The sequence below is a fragment of the Polypterus senegalus genome, chromosome 16, assembly GCF_016835505.1.
Source record: "Polypterus senegalus isolate Bchr_013 chromosome 16, ASM1683550v1, whole genome shotgun sequence".
Classification (NCBI taxonomy): domain Eukaryota; kingdom Metazoa; phylum Chordata; class Cladistia; order Polypteriformes; family Polypteridae; genus Polypterus; species Polypterus senegalus.
In genome coordinates this window covers 56383873-56410881 of record NC_053169.1, presented here as the reverse complement: position 1 = coordinate 56410881, position 27009 = coordinate 56383873, and the positions used below count along the sequence as shown (strand labels likewise).

Here is a 27009-nt window from a genome sequence, read left to right as displayed (position 1 = left end):
TATCACTGAACAATTCCAAATAATTTATTAAAGATCACATAACAGTATAAATAACTATTCAAATATCAAACTATACACATATACATTTGTAAGTGATTTTTATATAATATTGTTAAAAAAAAAAAAAAAACAAAAAACGCTCAGATTTTTATTTATCAGGTATGTCAGACATGTTCCCTGGATCTTAATTGTAGTATTAAATTTAGTTCAGTTAAATTGAGGTATATGTCATTTATTGTTTAAATAAAGCACATTATATATAACAGCTTATTGAAGTTAGGTGCAATGGCAATATGGTCAGACTTCTGTTCTCTCGAGAGTCATAAAACAAAGTTTGCTGTCAAGTAATTATAACATTAGAAAAGAACAAGTGTTTTCCATTTTGATACCAGTCTCTCCGTTAATTCTTGTAAATCTGTCTAAACAAGTCGCACTCGTTACAGAAGCCTTGTTTCTCCTGGTTTGCGTAGTGATCGCAGCCTAGGGTCCTGCACTTTGGCTTGGCCGTTTCTCCCACTGTCTGTATCCTGCGATTTGTTTGCACGCCGTTTTTCTGACATTCGGAACAATACTCCTTCCAGACTGACACACAGTTGCTGCAGTTGTTTGTGAAACACTGTATTGGTGAGGTGATCAAATGGCTTTGCTGAAATCTGGGTGGGGTGGTCTGCTAAACAGAGGTAAAGAAAATTTATAAGAGCATGATTTACAAATTGCTGATGTCAAAACAATATGTAATACAAAAGAAGTTTAGGTTGTTGAGGGCAAGTGGGAAAGTCACGCTTTCCTTATATTAGACAAAAAGATGAAAAACAAAAAAGACTTGAGAGACGTGTAGAAAGGGTTTTAAGGGAAAGAGCTGAGTTGCATGATCCACAACACAAGTTAGATATAAAAGCAGAAAATGATGTATATACAGTATTCAAATTCATTATACAAAATGTACTTTTAGTAGATATTTATCACATAATAGGAGTGTTACTAAAATACAAGTGAAGCCCATAGCAGACATATTGCATGCTAACTTTAGAATCTCATATTGAAATTGGCTGACACCTCTGCAAAGAAGTACCCAGAGCAGGGGATGTACTGTATGTGTGACATTAAATAAATGAAAATAGACAATGAAATGGTATTGTACATGATTAATCGATTGTTCACAATGCAATGCTTATTTTAGGCTGAGAATTAGTGGAGGTGTTAGTTTAGAAAAACTTTCACTTTTGCCCGAAGTATTCGTGTTGTAATTACTACTGCCTATTGGCCGACTCCTGTGACCTGTTCTCATTACAGGATGCAGCCAAGTTGATTTAGTGCAAATTAATTATTTCCATGCTGACCCGGACTTCAGTGTACAATTTGCTCACTCTACATGAATACAAACATTAAGGCATAACGCGAGATGCAATGTGAGTAAGTAAGGTCCAGGATATACTCAGAACCTGTATGTGCATATATCATGGCTGCCACACCTACTTAGCACTCTTTTGGCTTCTGAGCATGTCATTAGAAATTAGTTGCAGCACCAGCAAAAATTTGGGAGGCATGTGCATTCAAGTGTTGGTACGTAACATCAACATCATACTGTAGTTTACTATCAACATCTCCATAGTGACCAACATGCCTGTCAGAAAGGCTGGTAACACAGGCTCTTTGAAAGTGGATGTGGAAACGTGTGAGACGAAATGGAAACAAATTTGTCTGTGCAAAGCATAAAATATCTGACAAATGAAGTGGGAATTGCAAGACAATGCAGTGTGACAGCAAGCCACACTGCATTTCGGGATCCAACAGTATCAATGTGCGTGGTGCAATAATTGATGAATGATTCAATGCGGTGAAGCTAATCATCAAACTTAAATGTTGACATACAACAGGAATTTGTGGCTCTTTTCTTCATCCACTTCTTGCATAGGCAATAAAACAGTTGCATATTCCCCATCGTACTGACACAGTACATTTAAAGGTCTCCACATACCATCTGTGTCGCTGTTGCCCTCTTTCTTTTTGCATCCGAATGCAAACAATTTTTACATTTAGCATCTTTCTTCCTTCAACTCACAACACAGTGAAACCAGACATTGTTTTCTCACTGTGACGATTTCTCACAATGCCACCTGGTGGAGTCGTCTTGATTTACATAAAGCACATGCGCAAGTATAGCCAGTACACTGCCTGCATAGCAGTAGCATCAGCAAGCGTCTGCAACACATCAAGTATATCCCGGCTCTAATGCATACCAAGCAGTAGTAATGTATAGTACGTAGCATCCGATTAATGCAGAGGTAGCTTGGGGCTGATGAAACGAACTGCCAATCTCCATCTGAAGTACTGACTCCCTCAATTTGTTTCAGAAGTGTTTGAGTGGCTTTCATAGGTTCTTGTAACCCAAAAAAAAGAGTAACTAAACTTGTTTTGTTATATTTGGTTTACAGCTCTTCACTTGTAATGATCATTTTTAGAACACTGTCCTGGTGACTTGTTTCAAAACTGTCTCCTAAGACTCAATTATACTGGTCTCTTTTGTTGGTCACTTTAAATAAAGGCGTCTAAGTGATTAAATACAGGTGTAGGTACCAGACATACTTACTTACCAAACCAGTAAAACTCTTTGTGTAAAGGAATAGGTTAAGAACAAATTGTCCTGCAGTACTTGCTTTTAATAAAGAAAATCTACCATTAGCATATTCTCAATGATAAAGTACTAACTGGAATTGTAAATCTACTGGCCCATTAACAGGGTATAATAGTAAGTAATAAACAAAATATCACAATGACAATAAAGAGGGGTGATGCGTTACTTTCTGTTATATACTAAACTAGCTGTTCCCCGCAGCTCCGTCTGCATGGTAGTGAAACAGAACAAAGTTTAAAAATCAACAATAACAAAAAAAAAAAAAAGTAATTTTTATTGAGAAGAATTTGTAGCAATTGCTTTTGTATCCAATGGCCTCTTGATATACAATATTTTTGGCTTTGCAATTAAGGGCGAGAATGTAGCTGTGATCTCTGCCAAAAATGTAAAAAGTTGGCAAGGTATCTCTGGCGAGGCTGAAGGTAAGTATGCTTCAACATCAAACGTTGGCACAGTATCTGATAGTGTTTAGCTATGATGGGAGAGCATCCCCCGTGTGGGGAGAAGAACACGTGGCTGTGATATCTCTGCCAATGAGCAGGTACCTTCTAAAACACAAGTAACTGTGATCTCTCTCACAAAAACATCAAATGTTACTCTTTAACAACCTCTAGATCATAATTTCTGTATAACAAACAGGTATCGCTAGCACCAACACATGGTGAGAGGTACAGTGACTCGAATGGAGGGCCCCGCCCAACTCCTGAGGTCCCGCCTCCCCCTTCCTCAGGCCTGCAGCCTATTTCTCTGATTCTTGCAAATAAATCTGTGCTTAAACCGAACTAGAATACTTCGCACAATGACAAGCAAATTATAGGAAAAAACCTGATCTAAATCAGTTAAGAAGTAGTTCTCTTGTAAAAGGCAGACAGACATACAGACAAATGGATTATATATATATATATATATATATATATATATATATATATATATATATATATATATACTGCTCAAAAGAATTAAAGGAACACTTTTAATCAGAGTATAGCATAAAGTCAATGAAACTTATGGGATATTAATCTGGTCAGTTAAGTAGCAGAGGGGGTTGTTAATCAGTTTCAGCTGCTGTGGTGTTAATGAAATTAACAACAGATGCACTAGAGGGGCAACAATGAGATGACCCCAAAACAGGAACGGTTTAACAGGTGGAGGCCACTGACATTTTACCTCCTCATCTTTTCTGACTGTTTCTTCACTAGTTTTGCATTTGGCTACAGTCAGTGTCACTACTGGTAGCATGAGGCGATACCTGGACCCTACAGAGGTTGCACAGGTAGTCCAACTTCTCCAGGATGGCACATCAATACGGGTCATTGCCAGAAGGTTTGCTGTGTCTCCCTGCACAGTCTCAAGGGCATGGAGGAGAGTCTAGGAGACAAGCAGTTACTCTAGGAGAGCTGGAGAGGGCCATAGAAGGTCCATAACCCATCAGCAGGACCAGTATCTGCTCCTTTGGGCAAGGAGGAACAGGATGAGCACTGCCAGGGCCCTACAAAATGACCTCCAGCAGGCCACTGGTGTGAATGTCTCTGACCAAACAACCAGAAAGACTTCATGAGGGTGACCCAAGGGCCCCATGTCCTCTAATGGGCCCTGAGCTCACTGCCCAGCAGCATGCAGCTCGATTGGCATTCGCCATAGAATACCAGAATTGGCAGATGCACCACTGGTGCCCTGTGCTTTTTACAGATGAGAGCAGGTTCACCCTGAGCACGTGACAGAAGTGAAAGGGTCTGGAGAAGCCATGGAGAACATTATGCTGCCTGTAACATCATTCAGCATGAGCAGTTTGGTGGTTGGTTAATAATTGTCTGGGGAGGCATATCCATGGAGGGTCACACAGACCGCTACAGGCTTGACAAAGGCACCTTGGCTGCCATTAGGTATCAGGATGAAATCCTTGGACCCATTGTCAGACCCTATGCTGGTACAGTGGCTCCTGGTGCACGACAATTCCTGGCCTCATGTGGTGAGAGTATGCAGGCAGTTTCTGGAGGATGAAGGAATTGATACCATTGACTGGCCACCACACTTTCCTGACCTAAATCCAATAGAACACTTCTGGGACATTATGTTTTGGTCCATCCAATGCCACCAGGTTGCACCTCAGACTGTCCAGGAGCTCAGTGATGCCCTGGTCCAGATCTGGGAGGAGATCCCCCACAACACCATCTGTCATCTCATTAGAAGCATGCACCGATGTTGTCAGGCATGTATACAAGAACACAGGGGCCATACAAAGTGCTGCGTACAATTTTGAGTTGCTGCAATGAAATTTTGGCAAAATGGACTAGCCTGCCACATAATTTTTTCACTCTAATTTTTGGGGCGTCTTTGAATTCAGGGCTCTGTATGTTGATCATTTTCATTTCCATCAAACGATGTGGCATCCTTTCGTTCCTAACACATTACCCAGTCTATATCAGTATAGATATCCAGGAGGATTTCTTTTTCCCATTGAGATCTGATGTGTTTTCAAAGTGTTCCTTTAATTTTTTTGAGCAGTTTATATATATATATTATACATACACACACGGATAAGATACTTGTAATGCATCTAGGGAAAGAGTAACATCAGTGGTACCTGCCAAGTCTTTACAACGAGGACAGAAGAAATTTGTTTAATAAACAGAATATTTCATTGTACTGACAACAGTAGATAAATGGACCGAGTTAATTGCGTTGTTGCTAAAAGTAGTATTTCTGGAAATCAGAATTAGTGAGTGAACTGGAATTGTCTTGCCTATGCTTAGGTGAAACATGTTCATTTTCTTGCATATGTGTATACCAAAGGAGGGTCAGTTTATGAATGTTTTTGCATTAAACAAAATTTTATTTATTCATGTCATACATAATCAATCAAAAAAAAAAGTAAACCTAAACAAAAATTAACGCTTTTGTAATGCAGTCTATACAATATTGTACAGCAGGGATTTTCAATTATGTTTGGTTATGCACAGGATCATGGGGAGTTGGAACCTACTGCTAAAACACATATTGTATTGGGCCAATTTTCTTTTGTCATTCAATCTGCCAGTATGTACTTGATCTGTATAAGGAATACTGGGTAACACTTTCTTTACAAAGATAAGTTGAACATTCATATAACAGTACAACAACAGGACAAGAGTACTTTTTACTAAGCTACTGTATTACCTCATGCCTAGTAGGTGGAGTATGCTCTGCAGTCCTGCGTGCATCTACATATCTTTGGTTCTGTTGTTTTAAGTAACATTTCTCACAGTACCCTTCAAATATGGAATTGCCCAGGTTGGTACAGTGATGACTGAGACATTTTGAAGTATTCTGAAAGACGGCTTCAGCAGAGCTCAAGACATTCCGGGGAGAAAGTCTTCTATGAGCTAGAGATGCGTCTTCACTTCCTGGAATTCAAAACGTGTAATTACAAAACTGCATTTCTAGTTGTCCATTACTCATCCATTCATATTTAAACCTACAAAGAAATGTAGACACTAATATTTAAATATTTTGTCTTCCCTAAAAGAAATTGTTGACTGATGTTTTTCAGTTTACATCTTGGCTAATTGAAAAATGAAACATTTAGATCAAAACTGAAGGAACTTTGGCTAATGACTATACCCATAAACATTTGACAAGCAAAACATGCAACAAAATCATGTACAAAAAAAAAAAAAAAGATAAACTTACTCTGCATGTTTTGATACTCAAAAAAACATATGGTGCAGAATCCCAGTTTCTGCAGTGTTCCATAAAATGGACAACCTTGTTTTCTGCATGGTGTTCCTTCTGATATTTCTTGAGACTGAGATGGCAAAACAGATTCCTCTGGATCAAACCAAAGCCACTGTCTGGAGCCTACAGGCTGGGAAGGCCAAGGTGAATTTCTCTGATATTTTGAGAGAATCGATTTTTCATTGCAACTCCTCTGCATGCACAAATTACATAGACCATTAAAAGTCCGAGAGACATTCTGATGGCAAACACCACATTTAGTATCTTCAGAAATAGTGGGTGAGTCCTCATTTTGCTTATGCCACAGCTGTAGTGGTAGCTGTGGCTCATTCAAACATTTACCAAATTCCGGATTTCTTTTACTTTCCACATCAGGTATCTGATTGGACTGTCTAGCTATGAAACAATGTTCACAAAGTCCATTGTGCTGGACATTTAAAGTGAATAGACACTCTGGGGTTTTACATTTCATTGCATGAGTTTCACTGAAAAGATTAAGACTAGGCGCAGTGGGAGGTGCACATCGAGGGCTGGTAACAGATTTTTCATTTGATGTTCTTAAAGGAACACAGTCCCTTGGATTTGAAGAACCTGCCCTAGTCAGTTTGTGATGCTCTGCTCCCAACAATGGGATCTGGCTCTGAGGCTTCATTTCTGGTTTGGCATTCATTCTTTTTTCAAAGCATTCATGACAATAGGGTCTAGTGTCTACTGAAATGTAAAATGGACATCTTTTGGTGGCACACTTAATTTCAATGAGAGAAAGCTGAGAAAGAGAAAACTGCTCTGGTTCATTGTAGCCGGACTGCCTGCAGGATTTGGATTTCTCTTGCCAGTGTTTGTACTCATGGTTGACAACTTGTAGATAATCTTCCATGAGGTCCATGTCTTCTGGCAAATTTCCTTCATCAAGTCTGTAAAGATCAAATTGAAGTCTTTGTTCAATATTATTTCCAGACCAATACAATTCTCTATTACTGATATACTGCTCATTTTGAAGCACTTTTATGGTATATTTTGCATCTAAACTTAAGGCTTAAAAGGATTTAATTAACTAGCAAAAATAAACTCATTATTTAAATATTTAGGATTTGAGGGCATTAAACTAAGAAACAACATTATTATTAATTTTTCTGAAGTAATTATCTCAAAGAAATCAAACCAAACATTGAAATATTTGATTTTTTTTTTTCATTTTAAAATAAGTTACAACATAATAGTATTCAAATATAAAAAATTGGCAATAGCTTTGAGAATATGAAATTTTTTAAACAATACTATTTACATTCTAATATGAACTCATCTTGGCCTTCAAGGTTTTATGTGACTACATTTTAAATGTTAGTTTTTTCACTTGATATTCAGTTGGTGCTGTTTTTGGAAACACCACTTAAACTGTAAATTAGGTTGAAAACTAAAGTCAGAAGGACAATTGAACATAAAATAAAAATGAAAAACCATGATTGAAAGTTGAATTCTGCTGTCAATTCCGAGAAAGAGGAAGTGTAATTCAGATAATGAAATTAACAGATCAAAATGCATTAGTGCTACTTTCAAACTTCAACAATGTTAAAAGATGATACATGCATATTTATTATTATTTTGATGGCTTTAAAACTGTATAGCTTTAGTAATGCTCTTGTCTGGTATTTCACAACTTGAGTATTTTTGATGTGTAAGACTATACTGTAAACTTTTAAAATGCATTTTTATGGAATTATTTGCTGCAAGTAGTGCATACTGTTATGAAATATAATGATTTCCTTAGAAATGATACTTCATTTTTAGGAGAAAATAAAGGCTAGTCAATCAAAGTGAATACATTTGTAATACACAGGTTCCCCAAATATGTGTGCTGTTATTTTCTTCATGTTATTCTAATTCGCCTGTTAATTGTCACTTTCTAAATGTAAATACATTTAGTTGCAATTAGAATCAGAGTGAGGGTAGAAAGGAAAATATCCTAAGGACAAAAAGATCAGAAAAGCAGATTCCTAAGATAGGGTTTTCAGAAAGCAGGACAAATTATAGACGTAATGAATAGCTAACTAGAGGTGACACGAAGTTATGATATATAAATGATCTCACAGCTCTAAAAGTGATAGAAGGAAAAACACTCAACAGCAATAGTTTTGTGTTAAGTTGTCTTTGCAAAAGAACAGACATCAGAAACTGTTGCTACCTATACATACCCATGAAGAAAAATTTCTTACAATGCCAAAACAAAATAAAAAAAATGTTTGATTGATATGTCTTTCCCTAATATTGAACTCAAGTAATTCTATCTTCCTATATTTTGACTAAAGCAACAGATATGCTGCATTCCCTTTGGAAGACTAGATGACTCGATAACAGGAAGAACTGCAGCACTGGTAGGTGCAGCTTCTTCTAGTATTACAACGGGGGGGTTGGGTGTTGGGGAAGAGTTCTCATTAGCAAATAGCACAAATGATAAAGAATGAGCTGTCCAATTTGATGTAAAAGCTGCTCCCACAGGGTCCAGCAATGTGTAATACTATGGAGAGTACATGTGACAATTCAGCAATCCTGTCCAATTAATTTGCTTCTGATTTGTCTGGCAAGACACATATAACTCGACTCTTAAACACACGCCTGCTGCCTATCATATTATGGACTATAAAACAGGTAGCCTATAACATGGAAAAAACAAGTTAAATCAATAAAGCATGTGACCCAAACCATTTTGGAGGTATTTTTGCATATGTTATCTCCGGAGTCGTAACGTAAGAATGCAACTTCTATATCTAAAAAAAAAACACTGAGCTATTTGAATATAGTAAAGTAGTACAATGTATAAGGATAATTAAAGTGGAATAAAAAGCATAACAACATACACTAATAAAATGTATTTCTTTGATCTATCATATTAGCACACATACTACTCACATAAATATAATAGTGTGTAATACAAACCTTGCAGCCATAATGATGTGTGTTATATCAGATCCAAAACGCTGAATTGGAATTTCAACTAAATTCAAATATTCTTTTAACAAATCATTTTTGTCCTCTGAACCTTTTAGAAAGTGGACTTTCAAATCTTCAAATCTACCTTTCCCTTCATAGGCTAAAGGCACAGCTCGAATTTCTATTAGAAAAGAAAGAGAAATACAGGATCAAATGTTTGTCAAACTGTTACTTATACCACATCTCCTTATAAAGTAAACACAAAGCTTTCAGCAAAGTCTTAAAGGCTTGAGCAAAATAAAATGGAAGATAACACAAATACAAGTTTAAATATTGTTTCACAGATATTAAACATTCTGCAGATGCAAATAAACTGAATGTCCATTCTTGCTGCATATTTCATACCTGCACTGCTGTCTTTCATTGTTATAAGAGGTGCAAAATGTTGAGAATCATAACCAAGCACTATGGGATATCTGTAACACTGATGGGGACGCCAGGCCAGAGGCAAATAAATTCCTCCAACATTAAGAGGAGAAAAAGCTGTGCCAGACTTCATACTTTTCAGTACCTGATCTGATTATTAAAAAAAAAAAAAATCAGAAGTTAAATTATTCTAATACTGCAAAAGCTAAAATTATAAGGGAGGTATTCATAATAAAACATCCTTGTTTATTTAATTAATTAAATGACTTTAAATGATCATTTACATTATTAGTTCAGATTTATTAAAAAAAAACATACTCCTGAATGTTCTTTTCGTTCAGTTACAATAAACATTTTTTTATAAAACAGGATAACGTACAGATTAACCTACAGAAAGAGACAGTGAATTAAAATTCTACTAATATGATCCATTTGTGCAAAATCTACAAGATGCAATATAAAAAACTGGGACTAATATGAAATATCTTAGAAAGTATAAGTAATGGAAGGCATGATTCGCTGATCAAGAGGCTACATACCAGCTATGACAATAATGGGTCTCCGTAGAATGTTTGCTAGAACCAATATGTGGATATCTTCTAAAGAATCATATTGTAGACCACTGTGACTTGAAGTAGGTGATGCCATTTTGATAATTTTTTCCCATTCATCTTCCCAATTCTGGAAAAAAAGTTTTTGCGTACAGAATTTTAAAATGCAATATGAGCAAAATTAATGTTTCCCTTAATGAGATGGAATCATATACTTGTTTCTAAATGGCAAGAGTAAATTTTTTGGAAATATTGTGCATTTCATGAAATGTTCTTAAAATATATGGCTCTTACTGATAGAATGACATCTCCTATATATTTATTAGTAAACTTGAGAAGGGAATATGAACACATTTTTTTCTATAATTTACCATAGTGTTATAGCAGAGTCCTGTCTCTGTAAATGCCTGAGACTGCATGCATGCGAGCTGATAGCGCATTTTAAAGTTGTGTGCATCCGTTTCCCTCAGTGCACTATACAAGGCTTTCCGCAGAACAAGGTCTGTATCTTGAACGCCCAACATGTACTGTGAAGCAGCGTGGAGTAGGCAATTTCCATCACCTGTTGAACAAATATGAGAACTTGTGAGGCTAAGCAAAATGACAAACATCAATTATAAGTAAGATTGACAGAGGTACTCCAGAAAATAAATTGTAAAAGCAGTGCTTCAACAATTGGGATACAGTATATACTATGCTGAATTAGTTTACAAAAGCAATCTTTTAAAAGTTTATTTTTCTTTAACAAAAGAAACAGTTAACAGTGACAGTATATACTAGTCTTTTACTATTCACAGACCATAGCATTTATTATTATTTTTTTTTTTTACTTTTTACTGTAATTATCTTGTATTACTGGCCACAAACCTGTTTTTATGTATATCAGACTATTGTAAAAAATAAATCTGGTGAAATATAACATACATAAAGCAAGATAATTTGCATAGTTGCTAACTGGGTAAATTAACAATTTGTCAGTTTGGAAATGGTGGGCACTGAACCTTGTTAACCTCGAACTAAATTTAACTGGATTTGGAATGTATGGATGAAAAATGCATAAAATGTACTGTATTACAGAAAATTGTTAACTGATATTTTCTTTAACTTCATTAAGAATGTAAATCAGAAAGGCATCACAACAAAGACAGGCTACCAAACCACAGAATGATGGTACCAGACCTAAGTTAGTTTTCTTCAGTTAGGTTTATTATAGTACTTTTCTGTATGCTCAATCAAATATTTTTAAAGCTGTACTGGTCATTTAAACTAGAAATGAAGGGCCTGATATGCCTATAATGCAAGTTCAGAAAATGGATGCACATATGCACACAAACATGCCAATGCACTAAAATTCCTATACAAACAAAACAGAGCAAATGCAAACTAAATAAACTGAAAAGCTGCAGGACACAGAATAAAATCTTCACATTAAGAGAGAGACGCAATTTATAGGTTGCGCAAGGGGATGGGCTGAATACTCCAGTATAGCATGCTACCGATCACCAGCACTGTGTTAACCAATCAGAGGGTGTCAGATCTGCATGACTGTACTGCCTATCAAAGTGGAAATAGGACACTGGTCAAATGCCCTATGAATTTTAATGTTTAAGTGCTGTATAAAGTCCAATCAACTACTTTTTGTCACTTTTGCTGTATCCAATGCAATTCTCTCTCATAGAATGGCCACATGTCTGGCAACTATAGTTACTTCTTCAAATGCCCAATTTAAAGTGGTACAATCTCAATTAAAATGAAATAAAATTCAAATTAATGCTATAATTAATTAATTTTAAACATTTTAAAACTTATGTGTATGTTTAGGATTTATTTATTTAGTGTCCTTTACTGAAGTAAAAGTAACCATCTGTACTGAAATGTTGCTCTACACAAGTGTAGGAAGAAGCCTGCTGATTTTTCAAAGCCGCAAAGGACTTGATAGGCTCTGCAAACACAATTGAGTCAGCAAGTTAATTATCTAGATGGGCTCCTTGTGAGTCAAGAAGAAACTTTTCTGCCCCCTAATAAAATGTTTCCTACTGTGTAATGTATCATGTCCTTTAGCAATCAACTTGATTTGTAAGCATAACAACTTACATATACTTAACCATAATTAATCAATTAATTAATTAAATGTAACTAAACTAGATAGCTGGTTTGAAGTTTTTAATTTTATAAACTGACTGACACTACACACAGCTACTCAAGGAGCACAAGGAATATCCATACAAGGTATACTTTTGGGTTATTCAAACCATCATATTACCAGACAAATGTAATTCAATACAAAAAAAGCAAGCACTTCATGACTTAAGAGAGTAACTGTGTAGAATTAAATGTGGTTTATGATTTATGGAATTACTGTATCCAGGAATTTCCCTATAATATAGTCGGGACATTCCGTTTTTCTGCAATTGCACTTCTCTTTCTGTCACAACTTATTTATTTATATACGTAGCTGTGTTTACTTTATTTACTTTTATAATTTTAAGCATTGGTCATCTGGTAATAAAATATATAGGTGCTTAATATAGTTTAAACTGTTTTTCTATCAGATAAACAACCCCAATAGGGAATAGAAAAGGAAAATGGTTAGTTAACAAAGACTAGAGTAAAAGGGGATTTCCAAAGTGCTGCTTTAGCAGCTGCTGCACTTTATACTTCTAGTTGTATAAGCCACAGAAGACGGAACTGAGGTCAACAGAAGAGATAATAATATTTGGAGATAAACTGGTTAACTTTTTCAAAGCTTTATTCTAAAATACCATCTTCCTTTTCTGAAACTTTATTAGCAGGGGCTAAAAACTGTAATGAAAAATATGTAGATGTTTTATTTTAATTAAGTGTATTGATGAAAGAAAAATAATAGATGAGGAGTCCTTGGATCAGACCTTAAAAGGGGCTTTGAGTCCTGTGCACAAAACGGTTTAGTTAAATTTATCTGTTTGCTAATTATTGAAATGTAATAACATACAACTTGTAGAATCCCTTTCACTGCAATGTTTAAAACTAGTGACATATCTTGTATATTTTTACTTATACATAACTGGCTGCATACATAATATGACAAAACTTAAGTATGCAGTCACTCCTGTGGTTTTAAGGGTTATAGTATTTTAGTACTTTTTTTCTTTTAAAAAAAAAAGAACTGCAAATACAGAAGCTAAACAATCTGTACATGAAAGAAAAACAAAACATATATACTACACACACACACGGATATTGTATAACACAAATATATATATATGTATATACATACATACATACATACATACACACACACACACACACACACACACACACACACACACTATATATATATATATATATACACACACACACACACCCATGTAAAGTAAATCATTTGGTGGATAGGAGATACAAAAACATCTCAAGGGAATGTTTATACTACAGATAATTCCTGTGGTAGTATTTTAATATAGGTAGAGAACCATACCAATTGAGGGCTGTTCATCTAAAATACCCCAAGCTATTCAGAAGGAATTTCCCGGTGTGTGGTTCTCTGACTAAGAATGAAGCAGCAGCCATAGTACTTTTTTCCTAATCTTGTTCTAGACATATGAACCATGAATTAACAGTGGACTTTCCAAAGAGGCGTGGCCCAGCTCACTTGGAATGCCTATTCATTATACAAGTGAAAACTCAGGGCCCTATTGACACTGGAATTTTTTCTCTTTTCTTTTTTAAATAAGGGGAAGTTTCAATTTTGAAATCCACCTACTCTCTTCCCCATTTGCTCTATTTTCACGTCCTCAAATACAACCATAAAACAACATTAAATAAAACTGAAAGTCTCTACGTCCAATAAAACCTTATAACAGAATATGGGCATGTAAGAGGAAAGGTGTATACAGTATACCTCATGCATATACACATATGTATGCGTACAAATAAATAATATCTACCCATGCATATTATTTTAAATTGCTTTCTAATTGAGGTTTGCAGTGAGCCTAAACCTACTTATGTCAGAAAGATGTACAAAACAGCATTGGATGGGCTTACATTCTACCACAGGGCATGTTCATAATTTAGAATAAAAGTAAAATTCCGTTATAACGAACTCCCAGGGACCTAAAAAATATTTTGTTGTAACGAATATTTCGGTGTAATGAGATTCTGTATTTGTTACTATAGTGCCTTCTTTAACTTGTATCCAGGTGTTTGCAATCATTTCAATAGCTTCTTTCACGTTACTTTTAATCTCCTCCTGCCTACAAATTATGCTCAAGAAAATTTTTCTCAGCATTTCCTTGTGATAATTCACTTTCAGGGTGCGAATGATGCCCAAGTCCAATGGCTGAAGCGCTGCCGTGCAATTGGGTGGGAGGTATTCAAAGCGAACATTATCTGAATGTGGAAGCATGTTGTGGGCAGCACAGTTGGCAGTCAGGAGCCAAATTATTATTTCTTCATATTGTGAGGCTTCTGAACTCTTTTGAGACCCCCCCACACCCCCAACTAACGGGAACGACATGCTGAAGTGCGTCCGGAAGCACGATTGCAGCGTCTGTGGAAGATTGTTTGTCCGTTGGTGGGGCAGGGCAATAGGAGGCTCACATTGCTGCAGTGAAGCACCATAGAGGCAAATCATAAAAGATCGGGGACATGCAATAAGTCCCTGTCTTGCACCCTAAAACATGAGGCTTAGTCTCAGTACTTTATCAAAACCAGCTTTATTCAGCTTGAAGCAGGAATGGCACAGTTATTTATTGTAGCATGATCTGCCACTCTGCTATACACAGACATAGCAGTCAGGCAGGATCGTGGCCAGATCAGTGATCAAGTAATCCTGTTACAGTATCTGCATTTACAATTTACGTGCTCCTAATCTTGCATCACCCATCGAGATCTTTTCTGTTTACTTTGGCGGAGAGACGCAGCATATCGGTGAGCCTGTTATTGCCCCGTACAGACGCGGAGATTGCACCTCGGGACGCTCTTCGGCTTCCTGTCTAGTTGGGGGAGGTCCCAAGAGTGTTTACAAACCTCACATTTTCTTGAATGAGTGCCGCATTGATAGGAATGTTTCTTGAACGAGCATCACTGAACCACATAAAAACGGCTTTTTCAACGTCTTCAAATGCAGCAGTTCACATATGTTTGCAACCCGAGATTTTTCTACTTTTTTTGCTCTGTCTTTCAAGAAAGTTGACAGTGTTGATGGCGAAATTCTGAAGTCACTAGCAACGCCTTTTTTCTTTTTGCAGCAATCGAAAGCTGCAAAAAATTAAAGTTTTTTTTTTCTAATATGAACTGTTATCCTTTTTCCGTGTCTGCCGTTTCTATAGGAGGGTGACAATGAGTTAAATTCCAATGGATGTTTTTCAAATGTTCACGAGCAATAAGTAAAAGGTACCACTGAAAACCGCAGGAACCAAAAAAGGCAAAAAATAAAAAAAGTACAAGGAAAGTTCGAAGAAAGAAAAAAAAAATAAAATACAGTGCTTCTGTTTGGGGATCATTGTGCACAACTGAGCTGTGGCCACAAAACTAACTGCTCTGTGGATGATTCATTCAGGTATTTCAAGGTCTTGTGTGAATTTCGTTGTAATGAAAGTATCTGCTGAATGTACTTCATAGTAACGAGATTTCTATAGACTTGTGTCGTATGGGGAAACTGTCGGGACCATAAAAATACTTTGTTGTAATGAAAATTTTGTTGTAAAGATATTCATTACAATGGAATTTTACCTGTATTATGATTTTGAAAAATTTGAGCCACTGGAGGAAAAAAGAGAGTTAAAATGCTTTTTATACCCAGAAAAGATAGCAGTCAAGAATCCATAATATTAGAAACAGTATTACTGATGCATAATAAATACAGAGAGGAAAAAAATATTTGACATCATACAATTTTGTTTTTGCATTCATAAGAGTCAGATTCTGGTCTGTATGTCAGTGCGCGTATGCTTCATTTATTACATACAGTATTTCAAATAAACAACAAAACTCATATATTAAGTGAAATGATATTAACAGTTAATAGAAATGGACATCTTGCATTTTCAGAAACCACTGCTATCTGTGTTACCTGTTTAAAAGTTGTACATACAACATGGGGTAATGTAATCCATGACCCAACTGAAAATAAGGCACCTTAGGATAAATGGTGAGGGTTACGTCAGGAAGGGCATCCGGTGTAAAATTTTGCCAAGTCAATATGCAGACAACGTAGATGATCCGCTGTGGTAACCCCTAACAGGAGCAGCCGAAAGAAGAAGAAGCCTTTCATGTACTATCATGTATAGTGTCCCTAGAGCAGGAATGAGCAATTATAGATCTGGAGTGGGTGTAGGCTTTTATTAAAAACAATTTGAAAGTAATCCTTAATGTTAACTGAATTTGTTCTTTAGGACCAATTACTCTAGCTCTTTATATTCTCCCTCAGGTGATAACAATAAGCCTCCCTGTTCCTTTAAAATTAAGAACAATGCATACTGCCACCATGAGTTTTAGCATGTTGATGCCTATTGATGTTCTCTACATTTACTGCTTCTCTTGAATACTAACCACAGTGTATTCACTGGTAAAAAGCTCCTTTTTATAACTGATGGATTTTAATCCTCCACATTGCATTTTATTGAGTTTCAAAGAAGTATAACCTAGAAACAATTTCAGACAGGCAAGACTGATAATGGTCGAAGTGTAGAGTATCAAGAGTGTATTATAAACATTTTGTTATATAAACCTCACAAAGTGGTTTTCACTTAAGAAAGTACTTAGAACAAAAGCCTGATTTTGTTGTTATTTTTTCCAGTCTACACTTATCTATTCTAAATTATATAAGCAAACATTTATCCTGTTTGGGTGGCGCAGTGGGTAACTCCCTGCGTGGAGTTTGCATGTTCTCCCCGTGTCTGCGTGGGTTTCCTCCCACAGTCCAAAGACATGCAGGTTAGGTGCATTGGCGTTCCTAAAATTGTTCCTAGTGTGTGCTTGGTGTGTGGGTGTGTGTGTGTGTGTGCGCACCCTGTAATGGGCTGGTGCCCTGTCCAGGGTTTGTTTCCTGCCTTGCACCCTGTATTGGCTGGGATTGGCTCCAGCACACCCCCGTGACCCTGTAGTTAGGATATAGCAGGTTGGATAATGGATGGCTGGATCTATCCTGTTTATTCCATTACAGGGATTAAAGGAGCCAAAACCTATCCCAACAACACTGGATGCAAGGCAGAAACCAACCCAGAACAAGACTCAAGTCAATTGGAGAGTTTGTTGACACTCAATAAAACTTTGTCATCCATGGCCATTGTAGGGTCATCAGGGAAACCAACCTGTACATGTTTGAATATGGGAGTAAAGTTGAGTACACTGAGGGGGAAACACATATGAACACTGGAAAACACAAAGAATCAACAAAAGCCCTGAAAAAGCCAGGATTCAAAACTATGCCACTGGAATTTGACACAGAATTGCAAATAACTACTACAGTGTGCCATCCACAAACATACATATACCCACCATTGACCATTTTAGTTCAAGGGTATCATAGTCTGAACACATTCAAATGCTTAAAAGGAACCAATTAATTGTATTACTAAGAAAGTTCCACCTGACAGAAAGATTCACCATCTAGCTTGGCCATGCTGCACCTCTCGATGGTCCGGGATTTTTCGGGTGATTTTCTATGTAATAAACTTAATAAGTTACAGTAATGAAAATTGCAAAAAAAAACAAGACCGATGTAACTAAACATGAAGCTTAAACTTAAAAATAGAATGCTTTGAAACTTGCACGCTACCTCATTCAATGCATTAATATGAAATTTAATTCAATTGCATAGTCTAAATATACCTTGTAGATTTGTACAATGCACTAGCATACACTTTGGGGATGATCCCCACCTTACACATGATGCTGCTGGGATAGGCCGTGGCTCCATGTGACCCTGAACTGAATTAAGCAGGTTTGAGAAGATCTGGCACACAGCTGGTTGAAATGCATACTCTACAGCAGCTGTAAGTGCTTCTCAGTACTTCATTAAATACTTGCTGACAAGGCACAAGTCTGCTGTGCAACAGAATGCCAAGCAAAGACAGAGGTACCAACCCATAAAACTGATAATTGAATAAATCAAAAAATGTATTTTAAAAATGCACTCAGCACCCCATGTGCTTGCTAAATATACTAGAATCAATGATAAAACTAAAAACGTATTTTGGAAAACCCATGGAATATCATTTCTATCATTCAGACATCAATCAATTTACAGATCATCGTTTGATCCATTGTTTCTCCATTTTCACACCCTGATTTGTACATTTCTTTAGATAAAAATGTAAATAATACTTTTTTTTTTTACAAAAGGATTGTAATTTTAAGCAACAAATTAAAAACACTGTATTTACCATTAGTTCGAAGTGGGACGAGCTTCTTGACTTCTTTGCACCAGTTCAGTTTTTTCTCTTCCTCCAGGGAAACCCGCATGGACTGGTCGAGGAGAGCATTCTGGATAACTTCCCTGAACTGTACCGTAAACTGACTTATCCTAAACATCTGCAAAGTGCACCTGTGCATGCTTTTTAGGTAAGGAATGATTCCATTTGTAGATGAAGACTTGACAACATCATCAGCAACCCTCTCTCGTATTTTAACAGCTTTTAAGAGGTTGGTGATGAACAAAAATTGCGGTAGTAAGTTCTGTTGGCCAGACATCTTTTGAAGGTTGAAAAACTGATATGGACAGGTAAATGTAAGTCTGTTAAAACAAAACAGAACAGAAAACAGTTAAGAAACCAATCAGATCTTCCCTTAATAAATCATGTATTTGTAATGTAGCTGTCTTTCTCACTCTGTTATACACGTTTATTGTGTTTACTTTTGAAAGCTCACCTTTGAGCCTGTTAACATCTGAGAGAGAGAGAAAGAGAGAGAGAGAGAGAAATGTAATTTGAGGAGAATAAACTGAGGGGGTGGTTACAGATTTTTTGTAGGTGGGATGGGGGTGTTTGTGCCAGGAATAGATTACTTCAATGGGACAATAAAATATACAAGGGCTTTTTGTAAATATTTTTCTGAACTGTCAAAAAAACCAACGTTCTTCAGTTTTGACACATTATTGGAAATAATCTTAAAGCATAATGGGAGGGGAGGCTCTGTGCAATCCTGGCAGTGATGAGATCATCACATTTCTTATTATTTTCCCATTGCCATGCAGTGATACTGAAACTACCACATGATCAGCTTACAGCTTTACAGTATTTTGTAATGGCACACTTTGTGATAGCATGACAAACATAGAAAATGCTTATTTTTGTGATAAAGCATTTATAAAAAAAATGGATTTATTAAAATTTTGAAGTTAATGCTTTATTTGTTTAAACAAAACTTGTTTTAAAATGAAAATAATTTCTCTTTAAAATTAATAAGCAAAACAATTAGATATGACGTTGACTAGAAATAGATAGAAATACAGTATTCATTTAACAGCTTATGATGGTGGATTCATTATGCATGTTTCATAACCCACTACTTTGATGGGTTCAGGGAGTAAATATATTAAATGTTACTGCATTCTACTAGAGAAATACAGAAACCAAAAACCTAACTTGAAAAAAGAAAAGCTTGTCATTTGGCTGGTTTAATTCAATTCAATTCAGCTTATTTTTGTATAGTGCTCTACACAGAGTGCTGTTCTCAGTTAAACTGTCAATATAGAGTTTACTACAAACCAAATTAGTGCACATAAAAACAGAAATTTGTTACAACACAGAAAACAAAGTAGAAATTCATTAACATACAGTAAATGGAAAGCAATAATATATGTCCATTAATTAATTGTTGAACTATGGCCAGTTGACAGGTTGCAAAAAAAGTTTACAGGTAAGTACACACTTTCAAAAAAAAGTATTTCTATAAACAATAAGGCTAATATAAAAATAGTTAAATAACTAGTTCAGGTACCATTAACTATAAAAATAAAGTGCTGTTTTAACTGAGCCTATTATCTTATGAATAACTATCTGCATGCTCATAACTTGTTTCCAGTAAAGCTTTGTTCATTTTTAAATGTAGTTAAAACTGTTGTGAAAAATATACAATGGCCATGTGTACAGAGTAATATAAATGATCAGGCGACTAACAAAGCAGTGGTTGCCCTTAAGTAACAGAGCTCTTTCCCATAAAATTATACACATACTAGCGACTGGGAGCCTGATCGAATCAGGCTACAAATTCTACGTTTGTGAAATCCATACTTTCTCTGCAAAGAATTTTTTTTTTAAGTCCTTGAAATGATTTTGTTATCATGGTACTGATTTGTGCTTAAAATAGACCTTTTCGGCCAATGTAATGAAGAGCTTCCTGTTTAAATGGGGCTGCGAGACGTGAACTTGGCTCTTAGGCGCATCTCATTTGATTTTTTCCGGCAAACAAATTTTCAAAACAAACCGTATTTGACGACTCTAATCAGAGTCTGAGTAATAATTATGTTGCCGTGGTCATTTTAGATCTGAGATCGGCTAAAATTTAAACAATGACCGTTGTTAAATACCCAGCCGTCATTACTCAGTTTGCCAACACATGTCAGAAGGATGGATGCCAAAACTGAACCACCCAAAGATAGATTTCGACGTACCAAGCAAATGGCGATACGTTCTAAATTACTTACGGTTCCGGAGCTGTCGAAGGGTTTAAGTCAGTCGACAATGTTAGTCCTGGAATGTACGCCCCACCAAACCAACATTCCAAAAACCAACCGAACTTACTGTCACCTGCTTGAACCGTCATTGAAGCATTCGAACATTCTTAGCCAATCATGCAATACTGCGTCCGCGTTTGCCACATTATGTTCTAACTACAGAGGCAGAGTCCCATTGCATGGTTCTAACTTGTATTGAGTCGAGGACGCGAACACCATACATACGGGATATTGACGTGAACACCATACAGATGGATAGTATCAAATTATATATAAGGATTGGTTTAAAATAATAACTAAAGATAGGCAAAATTTTTAAGTGCCAAGAAAAGCACACCTGCTCAATATTAGATCAGAAAGCATCAAAAATCAAATCCTTTTAAGAATAATGTATATTGTGCAGTAAGTAAAATGCATATCTAGCTGCCATTCAGCCTGCCAGCATAAAAACTTTGTGGTCAGTCCTACAAACAACAGCGATTTGTGTGAGCTGTCAAGGTGAAACTATAGAAAGCAGAAGTAACTAACAATCGATAAACATACAGGTGTTATAATAGTGCAGGTGGCAGGGGAATCCAGTTTGGTTAATGTTTGAAATTGTCTGCTGAGGTGCCAAGGAAATCAAACTAAACAATAACAGTAATAATTCTTTATATTTATATATAGTGCTTTTCTTACTACTTAAAGCGCTTCAGTGAGTGGGGAGCCACTTCAATCAACATTAAGGTGTAGCATCCACTTGGATGATGTGACGGCAGCCATTTTTGCGCCAAACGTGTATTTAGGTGGTGAAGTGGTGAAAGAGAGACAACCAATTAGAGACAGGGGATGATTAGGGCGCCAAAATGACCAGGAAAAGGTGGGCAATTTATCCAGGACATCGGGATACATCCTAACCTTTACAAAGCACACCCAGGGATCTTTTATGACCACGGAGAGTCAGGACCTTTGTATTATGTCTCATCCAAAGGATAACACCATTTTTACAGCACAGTGTCTCCATCATTGCAGTGGGGCATTTGAATCCACTTTCAGACCGCAGTTTAAGTGCCCCCCTGCTAACCTCACCAACAAATCTTCCAGTAGCAACCCAAGCTTTTCCTAGTTGGTCTTCTATCCAAATACTGGCAGGACCCAAGAATGTTTAGCTTCAGGTAGATGACCTGCTCTTAAGTGCATGTGGTATGGCTGCTGGTTACTTCTCACAAATAAAATGCCTAGGTAAATGCAAATGAAAAAGCTATGGCACAAGTTAAAAAGCTTATGCTAAAAGAGCCGACCAACATCCATATTCAAACTATGGCCATCAGTTTCGACAGTGAAAGAGGCAAGGCCTCTAACTCTGTCTTGTAGCAACATCTTAACATGCAAATGTATAATAATCAGACAATAAGACACAAAAAAGCATAAAAGGAGAAAAGATGAAAGTTAAAAAAAAAAACTAATTTTAACATACAGTGTGGTGAAACATGAAGCATGTGGGGAAAAAGCCAGGCATTGTTGCTATGCAGAATGCAGGTTTATTAACACAGGATGGGAAAAGATGAGAGAGCATTAGTATTGGTTAATTCGTTTTTTATACTATTATCTCTTGAAGTGACATGACAAATGCCACAAAATCAAAAAATGTTAATAATACCACACTAAAGGTACACAATAGAAGTACATACGAGTTCAGCACCTGTTTATTAGAAAAGCGATGCTAAACTACAGTCCTTGCCAGATTTCATCAAAAATTAGTTACAGTCACTTCTAACCAGATTAAATAAGAAATAGCAGTATTAATAACATAGTTTAAAAAATAAATATGCCTGTGCCTTATTTTAGCTTACCTGTAAATTTCTGCAGAAGTGTATCTTGGCATATTCTATGTCAGTGAACATCCGCTATAAGGCTGAAATTGAAGTGAATCATGTCCTTTTACTACCGTATGCAGCTGGCCCAAAGAGTTAAATAAATGTTTTCTTCTCCAATTTGGCTTCAATGTAAAAAATGGTGCCTGTCTAGCACTAGTGCACAATATAATAATTACATATGCACTAATGCAAACACATGCTGTAACAGCCAGTATTTTGAATGTGGGATGACCCTGAAAATCCCTTTCTCCATTTCTCATAGTGTCAGAAACCCAAACGAGATTTGTTCTTTAAAATTAAAAAAAAAACAAAACTTTTATACTGCCTCATCCTTTCCATTCACTAACACTTTTAAACAGATTTACTTTGTCCTCCATCTTGGCCTTAATGTCAACACCTTCATCGCCTTCACTTTTCCCAAAGTGATTTTGCCTTTCCTTTCACTACATGATTTAAATCTGCAACCTTCTCAATTCCTTTAACTCTGCACTAGTGTACATATCCTTTAGTCAAGCCTATTATACTGTTTTCTTCTTAGATGATTCTTATTTGTCCCTTTCATCTCTGTTTAATGTCCAGAAACATTTGGTACATCTTATTTACGTATAAATGTTGTCCTTCAAAGCTAATGAGGCCCATTTACAGTTGGGAGAGAGTTGTACTTATTTTGCATCTATTTACATTAATTTCTAAGCCCGCTTTTCCTCAACATGGCTTGTGGGAACTATAGCATGAATTTCAATTGCATGTGTATTTCAATCACTAAAATCTTCTCTCTCTTCCTTGGGTCCACTAAAGCTAAAATATATATTTTTTACACTCATCCATTATGGAATGGACAGATATCCCTTCCAGGACTGCCTTTCACTTAGATAGGTTCTCAATTCTCAGGACACGTTGCTGGAAACGAAAATAGAGGTGTATATATACATACATTTACATAACCTTGTTATTCCAATATAGCGTCATTTAGCCAATTATGGAAGCATTCTGGCAAAAGAGAGAAAGCAACACCAAAGACAGAAAACATCCCAGCCAAGCACAAAAACCTCCACAAACAGTGCTCAGGCCTTTGAGTTTGCATCAAATACTCTGGAAGTCCGAGTCAGACGTTTAGAAACATTTCTGAGCAATTCTCCCTAAAATTGTAGAAGTAATCATGCACTACAAGAGCTAAATACAGAGTAATGTGTATGTGCATTTAGTTTTTTAGATAGTTTTATAGGGTTATTGTGATGATGTACAGTACAGTAATGCACAGTGTACATTGTAACATAAAATTCTTATTTCGGTGCTAATCAACATACAACGCCAATGCATTATGATCTGCTGACTTTCAACAACATAGCAAATGTGTAAAAAGAAATATAGGTCAGGAAAACTGACAAATTAAAAAACATCCTTTTGCCTTAGATCTTGCAAAACTCAAAAGTAAAACTTTGAAGTAGCAGAATAAAGTATTTACTAAAGCAGTTAGTGCTATCATGTACAATAACAAGTCCCTAAAAGAGTAATGTACATGTGTAGTTTTATTTTTAAACATGACTTCACTTGACTTCCAACAACTTAACAAATGGGTAAAAAGCAAAATGTGTTAAATTGTATCAGACCAGAAAATTTGCCATCACTTTTGCAATAGATTTTTTTAAAAGACTGAATAAGGTGGTAAAACAACAGAATTAGATGCTTGCTAAATTAGTCACTGCTCCATGACTAAACAGTCTGAAGACCATGGAATGTCAGTATTCCAAAATTGTATCTGAGTCCTATTGACAGTGGTTCAAATTTTAATTAATTAATTACATTAATATAGTGCTTATATAGCCTACTCAAAGCACTTTACATAGATGCAGGTAAACCACTTCAACTACCACCCATGTGTAGCATCCACCTGGATGATGCAACAGCAGCCATTTATACATCAGTACATTAACAACACATTAGGTACTAGGTGGAAATGGGGTGAAAGAGAGCTAATAAGGGACTGAGGACGATAACGGGGCCAGAATAATCTGGCTGTAGAGGCCAACTGAGCCATGATATCAGGAAACACCATACTCTCTTTGAAAGATGCCACACAACATGCAGTTCAGAAGAAGGTCATCCACCTAAGCATGTTTGGGCATGGCCAGTACTTGAATGAGAGATCAGCCAAGAAAAGCTGGGGCTGCTGCTGGAAAAGGTATTGGAGAAACAAGTAGGGGGCGCTTATCCTGTTGTCTGAATGTGGATGCCAATGCCCCAGTGCAGTGACTGGGCCACTATTCTGAAAAAATGGTGCCGTCCTTCAGATGAGATTAAAACTGAGGTCCTGATTCTCTGTGGTAATAAAAGATCCCTGCGCATTCTTCGTAAAGAGCAGGGTGTATACCAATGCCCAGACAAAATTGCCCACCATGGCCTGATCATTCTGGCTCCCTAATCATTCCCTGTCTCTAACAGGTTACACTTTTCACCACCCAACAGCTCATGTGTACGGAGCCTACTGACACAAAAATGGCTACCGTCACATCATCCAGGTGGCTGCTACACATCAGTGGTAATTGAAGTAGTTCTTCACTCATTGAAATGCTGCGAGAAGACAGAAAAGTGCTATATAAATGTAAAGAATTATGAAATTATTAAAGAAACCCAGAGATCTTTTATGAGTCAGGACCTTGGCTTTACATCTCCTCTGTAGGATGGTGACATTTTTACAGCAGTGTCCACGTTCATGCACTGGGGCCTTGGGATCCACACACGGGTCACAGGGAAGCCTCACCAACACCTCTTGCAGCAGCAGCCCAAACTTTTCCTTGATAGTCTTCCATCCATGTTCTGGCTAGACTAAGTGGAATACATGTTTTGAAGCGCTGGTACTATGTCATGGCAACACACCACAATATGCTTCTTTTGTTTTTCAGTTGATGAAAATGTATTTACGTGGTTTAAAACTGTAAAGTGTAACAAATTTAAATGTTTACACAGAATCACTAACAAGGCAAGATCTTGGAATTCTAATTCAAACCAGAGATCGTCATCACAACATAAAATGCTCTTTTTTTAAATCTGTGGCCTGTAACGTTTAGTCCCTTTCTAGACTGTTATATTTGTGTATGCCAGAATGGACACCGTCTCCGAAATGCAGGAATTTAAATTTTAAAATGGCTGGATCTATGTGTTCCATACATCTTCCGGATACCCCGAAAAGAACAAGTGGACTTTACAATTTAGGATGCCATACTATACGTGTAATTCACTTTCTTCCCCCTAGACCCTGAAACTGATTGATTTCTTTGTAGCATTTACTGTAATTTCTCAGCCAACACCCCAAGCTATTTTAACTGACAGATTTAAGTTTTGAAATGTTGTGACGTGCGCTTCTCGAACGTTAATATTATTTGGAAAGCGGCTACGGTACAGTACGCCGTGCAAAGAACTGTAAACCACACAGACATTTCACAGTGGACGGAAAATGTTACACATTGTGGATTACATTTTCAATTGTAATAAATTTCCCGATTCAATGACTGGCTGAACAATTTCCAGCCTACTTAACCGAGTAATTTTGCTCGAATGCATGCGTGGCTATAACCCGCTACGGACGGGGCGTCATTCCAACACAATGCACGCTCACTGACATCCTTGCCGAATTTGGAGTAATCTAACAACTTTCCAATAATTACAAAAATATTCAATGTCATCTTAAAACACGCACCTACGGTGTCAGCTTTATAACCAGCCACATTTTAAAACGCAAGCTCGAGCCTCAAGCTGCAAAATTGACAAGCAAGCAGACCCCTCGACATTCGAAAAGCAGCACTCACAATCCAAAACGAGCGCCTTTACAATTTCCTCAAAACGTCAGTGTCATCACTTATGAGGCAGATAACAAAATCATTCATAATGAAATGAATATGCATAAATGAAAAAAGCGTAGAAGTCGGTAAGAGTCACCCCGGTATAATAACTCACCTCGTCAGTTTCTTGCCCGGTGGCCGCGGCCCCAAGCGCTTGCGCGTGCACGACTAGACTACGCACACCCGACACAAAGCCATTCAGGACGCTGCTTATTTGGACTGCTTGACGACTCTCTGTTATGTGTGCTCTTCTGCTCCGATCAGTTGATACCTATAGCTGACTTTGTGTCACATAAAGCTGAACCAAAAAAAAAAAAGCCCAAGCGGGGATTTCCAGTTAAGGGACTTTCCGACAAACTTGTTACACAACCGCCATGTCGGCCAGCAGCCACTAGAGGGGGAT

General features: G+C 36.8%; 1 protein-coding gene across 3 annotated transcripts; it reads right to left on the bottom strand.

Annotated features, from left to right (window-relative positions):
- tnfaip3 (tumor necrosis factor, alpha-induced protein 3) lies at nucleotides 1–27009 on the bottom strand. 3 transcript variants are annotated; one of them, XM_039737779.1, is made up of 9 exons: nucleotides 26722–27009; nucleotides 18621–18970; nucleotides 10626–10816; nucleotides 10243–10384; nucleotides 9683–9853; nucleotides 9284–9458; nucleotides 6305–7263; nucleotides 5792–6018; nucleotides 1–670 (listed from the first exon to the last, which is right to left on the bottom strand). In XM_039737779.1, the coding sequence occupies exons 2-9, from the start codon at nucleotides 18925–18927 to the stop codon at nucleotides 401–403; spliced, it is 2442 nt and encodes an 813-aa protein (XP_039593713.1). In that variant the 5' UTR covers nucleotides 18928–18970; nucleotides 26722–27009; the 3' UTR covers nucleotides 1–400. The 3 variants fall into 3 exon arrangements, with proteins under 3 accessions (XP_039593713.1, XP_039593712.1, XP_039593711.1); XM_039737778.1 differs by lacking the exon at nucleotides 26722–27009 and adding an exon at nucleotides 22744–22950 and having other exon boundaries at nucleotides 1–667; XM_039737777.1 differs by lacking the exon at nucleotides 26722–27009 and adding an exon at nucleotides 22744–22940.

Coding starts and splice junctions, on each gene's coding strand:
- tnfaip3 (XM_039737777.1), bottom strand. CDS start 22,775: ATGCCAAGATACACTTCTGCAGAAATTTACAG. Junction 10,385..10,625: donor GACTCTGCTATAACACTATG/GTAAATTATAGA, acceptor CTTTTTTTCCAG/AATTGGGAAGATGAATGGGA. Junction 6,019..6,304: donor TGAGTATCAAAACATGCAGA/GTAAGTTTATCT, acceptor TTTGAATTCCAG/GAAGTGAAGACGCATCTCTA.